At 39.4% G+C, this 3,510-nt stretch overlaps 1 protein-coding gene across 1 annotated transcript; it reads right to left on the minus strand.

Annotated features, from left to right (window-relative positions):
• Positions 1-2,241: 2,241 nt before the first annotated feature.
• LOC142354146 (uncharacterized) lies at positions 2,242-2,631 on the minus strand. Its single transcript, XM_075406412.1, has one exon. The coding sequence runs from the start codon at positions 2,629-2,631 to the stop codon at positions 2,242-2,244; it is 390 nt and encodes a 129-aa protein (XP_075262527.1).
• Positions 2,632-3,510: the final 879 nt, after the last annotated feature.

A 3,510-nucleotide genomic window follows, 5' to 3' on the forward strand; every position in this document is an offset into this window, starting at 1 on the left:
ATATTGAAGCTTGAGCTTCAACACTCCGCGAGGAGAGGAGGGCGCGCTTTAAAATTAGGGCTAGACCTGAATACTCTGGTACTAATTTAAAGCTAATATAAAACATATTGACTTTGTGACTTGTAATCTCTTTCGAAGTTGTTGATCTTCTCTTTGCATTGTAAGCTGCATTGTATGATAGGCAATCTTGTGAGCTGCTGGTTACTTGATTTGGAATGGACCGGTTTGATCTATTTGGCTTCTGATGTTGTTCTGAGTTGCAATTCACTATCTCGCGGTGGCTTGACATCTAAAAGCTAATTGGAATTTTTGATAAAGTACACAATCCTCCCGCACAACGGGAGAAAAGGGTTAATAATATTATTGAATGTTGAATGACTGGTTTCCAGGAGATGAGTAAGTAAACAATTTGGTGATAATTCTAATATAGTTTTAAATCAAGTTGGGTTTGTTGCTGTTCTCCTTGTGATGTCCGCTTCGTCTTCATCTATGACTCGTGACAATTTTACTGCAGGGCGCGTTAGTGTAGTTGTTGCTGTGTGAATGTCAAATGATCTTGGTATTTCGTCGGCTCCATAATGACAATTGGTTATCCGTCCTAGGGGCCAAATACCTCTTGGGGTAAATTCGTTCAGAATCCAGACTAAATTGCCCACTCTGAGTTGTTTTGACTGCTCTCTCCATTTTGCTCTGCTTATTAGGTCTGAAGTATACTCTCTTTGAAGTCTTTTCCAGAAGTGGTCCAAAAGCGTTGGTGTATAGTTGAAATCTTTCTTCCTGAAAGTTTTCAGTTTTGATACTAGAAGGGCTAGGGCTAGATGTGGTCGTCGAAAAATGAAGTGGTTGGGTGTCAGGGCTTCTTCGTAATTGTTATCAGAAGAAACGTAAGTTATGGGGCGGGAGTTTAGGTTGCCTTCCGTTTCTGTCACAATTGTTTGGAAAGTCTCTATTTTCAATTGCTGACTTCCTAAGATTAAGAGAAGAGTTCTCTTCGCTGTTTGAATTATTCTTTCCCATATACCTCCGAAGTGTGGAGCAAGTGGTGAATTCATTTTCCAAACTATGTTCTGCTGCGATAATTGTTGAGCAATATAGGAGTTGTCAATGCTGATACTATCCAAATTCATAACCTTTGTATTTGTATATTGTTCCGTTGTCAGAGATTTTTATCTCTGGCTATCCTCTCCTTGAAACAAAACGTCTAATTGCAAGTAAACAACTGTCGTTGTCTAGACTATGGCAAACTTCCAAGTGCACTGCACGGGTTACTAAACACGTGAAAATGCAGATGTACTGTTTTTCAAGCTTGCGAGTATTATCCTCAATGTAGAAAGGTCCAAAGTAATCTAAACCTACATTTATGAATGGGTATTGTTTTTCGGCATCAGCAAAGCGAAAGTGCGGAAGATCAGACATCATTGGTGTAATATTCTGAGATCTCCATTGGCGGCATATGAAACATGTCCGGCTGAGGCTTCTTAGGAACCTTCGAAGTCCAATGATTAAAAATGTCTGTTGTAGGTGCGAACTCCGTTCCCATGTGTTGACAGCTGTTAGTGTGAGCGTCTTGAACAATTAACTGAGTGACATGGTCTTTGATGTCTAGTATTATGGGGTGTTTTTGATTCCAAGGTATTGGCGCATGTCTCAGCCTTCCTTTGGCACGCAAAACTACATTTCCATCCAAAAATGGATTGAATTGAAGAACTGAATCCCTTCGTTCCATTTGTTGTCCAGTTTGCATTATAATAATTGCTTTTCTAAAAGAGCTTTGTTGTGAAATCTTTATCAGGTAATTTTGGGCTTCATTCTGACTGTTTCTTGTATCTCTTTTCCGCAAAATGTTTGTTGCTTTGTACACGGTTGTTGTCTTTCGGAGCAATCGTTTCCAAATTGAAAATTTTGATGGTTCTATGACAGGGTCCATACATTTAGGTAATACTAATTATGTCGTTGTTAAAAATTTTGTTTGATCAAAGTTCCAGTTTTCAGGGTCTTGAAAAGAAACTTTGGTCCATGTAGCCACTTCTCTTCAAGCTCTGATGGTTTCAAACCTCTGGTACCATGGTCGGCAGGGTAGAGCTTTCCGTTTATATGTTTCCATTCCTCTGCTTTAGAATGTTCCAACATTTTGTTGGCACGGTTAGCTACGAAAACTTTTTGCCGTTTGTCTGAGTTTATCCATCCTAATCTTGCAGTACTATCCGTCCAGTGGTGAATTGACGAAAAAATTAATGTCATTTATGTGACTACAAAAGGAGCTAGTTCGGCTCCCATTGTGGCTGCCTCTAATTCAAGTTTAGGTATACTTGTGTGCTTTATGGGGGCTACTCGGGATTTGCTAATGACACAGTTCACAATGACAATCCCTTCAGTAGTTGTAGATCTCATATAAATAACCGCTGAAGTTGCTATATTTGATGCATCTGTGAGGACATTAAGTTGTTGACTGGTCGTTGGTCCTGTTACAAGGCATCTTTTTGTTATAATATCTGGCATGCTGTTGAATTCGTTAATCCATTTCTTCAGGTCAATATGAAATTCGGCTGGTACTTGTTCGTCCCATTTCTTGCCTTGTTTTATGACTGCTTGAAGAAAGTTTCGAATTCGTATCACAAATGGCGTTATCATCCCAAGGGGTCAAAAAGCGAAGCTGCTATTGACAAGAGTTCTCTTTGTTGTAAACGTTCAATTTTGATGTCTAAATTGGGTTTCCTAAATATGAAGGTGTCGTTTTTGACATCCCACGTCTGTCCCAGAACTCGTTGAGTTAATGCTGTATCTCCTTCAGTGTCGTCAATTAAAGGAAAACTCGAATCGTTGCTGAAGAATTTCGTTAAGTTGAATCCTCCTTTTTTAAGTGTTTCTTTGATGCATGTTGTCTGTTCAATTGTTTCGTCGGTTGTCTCGAAACTCTGAAAAAAGTCGTCCATGTAAAAGTTATTCGTTATTGATTGACTGGCTTCAGGTGATAAGTGGTGATTATCGATAGCGCATTTTCGAAGTACATAGATAGCACAAGAGGGAGAAGAGGTTGCACCAAATATGAGTCGCTTGTATTTTTATAATGTTTCGGTGTTTTTTTTGTACCATAAAAACCTTAATGCGTCTTGATCTTCTTTCTTTACTGCTATCTGCATAAACATGGCTTTGGCTTCTATATCTCCGGTAACTGCTATGGCAAACTGTCGAAAGCGCAGTAGGAGTCCAACTAAACTGCAGAGAAGATCTGGTCCAGTTAGAAGCGCTTTATTCAGTGAATGTCCTTTGCTGCGTTTCTTACACGACGAAACTTTTTCTTTTGTTTGTGCTGTACTGGATGATGAGGAAGATACCATAGTTGGCTGCAAGGTGGGGAAGGTTTGCGATCCGTCTCCTCAACGTAACCTTTTACAATATCGTTCTGAATTAAGCTGCTGTAGGTGTCGGCTAACTGTTTGTCTTCATTGAGGCGCTTTTCTAATGATCGTAATTGGACTTTTGCTAGAAAGTAATTGTTAGGTAACTGTA

The sequence above is a fragment of the Convolutriloba macropyga genome, chromosome 15 (genome assembly GCF_964194025.1).
Source record: "Convolutriloba macropyga chromosome 15, txConMacr16.3, whole genome shotgun sequence".
NCBI classification, from domain to species: Eukaryota; Metazoa; Xenacoelomorpha; order Acoela; family Convolutidae; genus Convolutriloba; species Convolutriloba macropyga.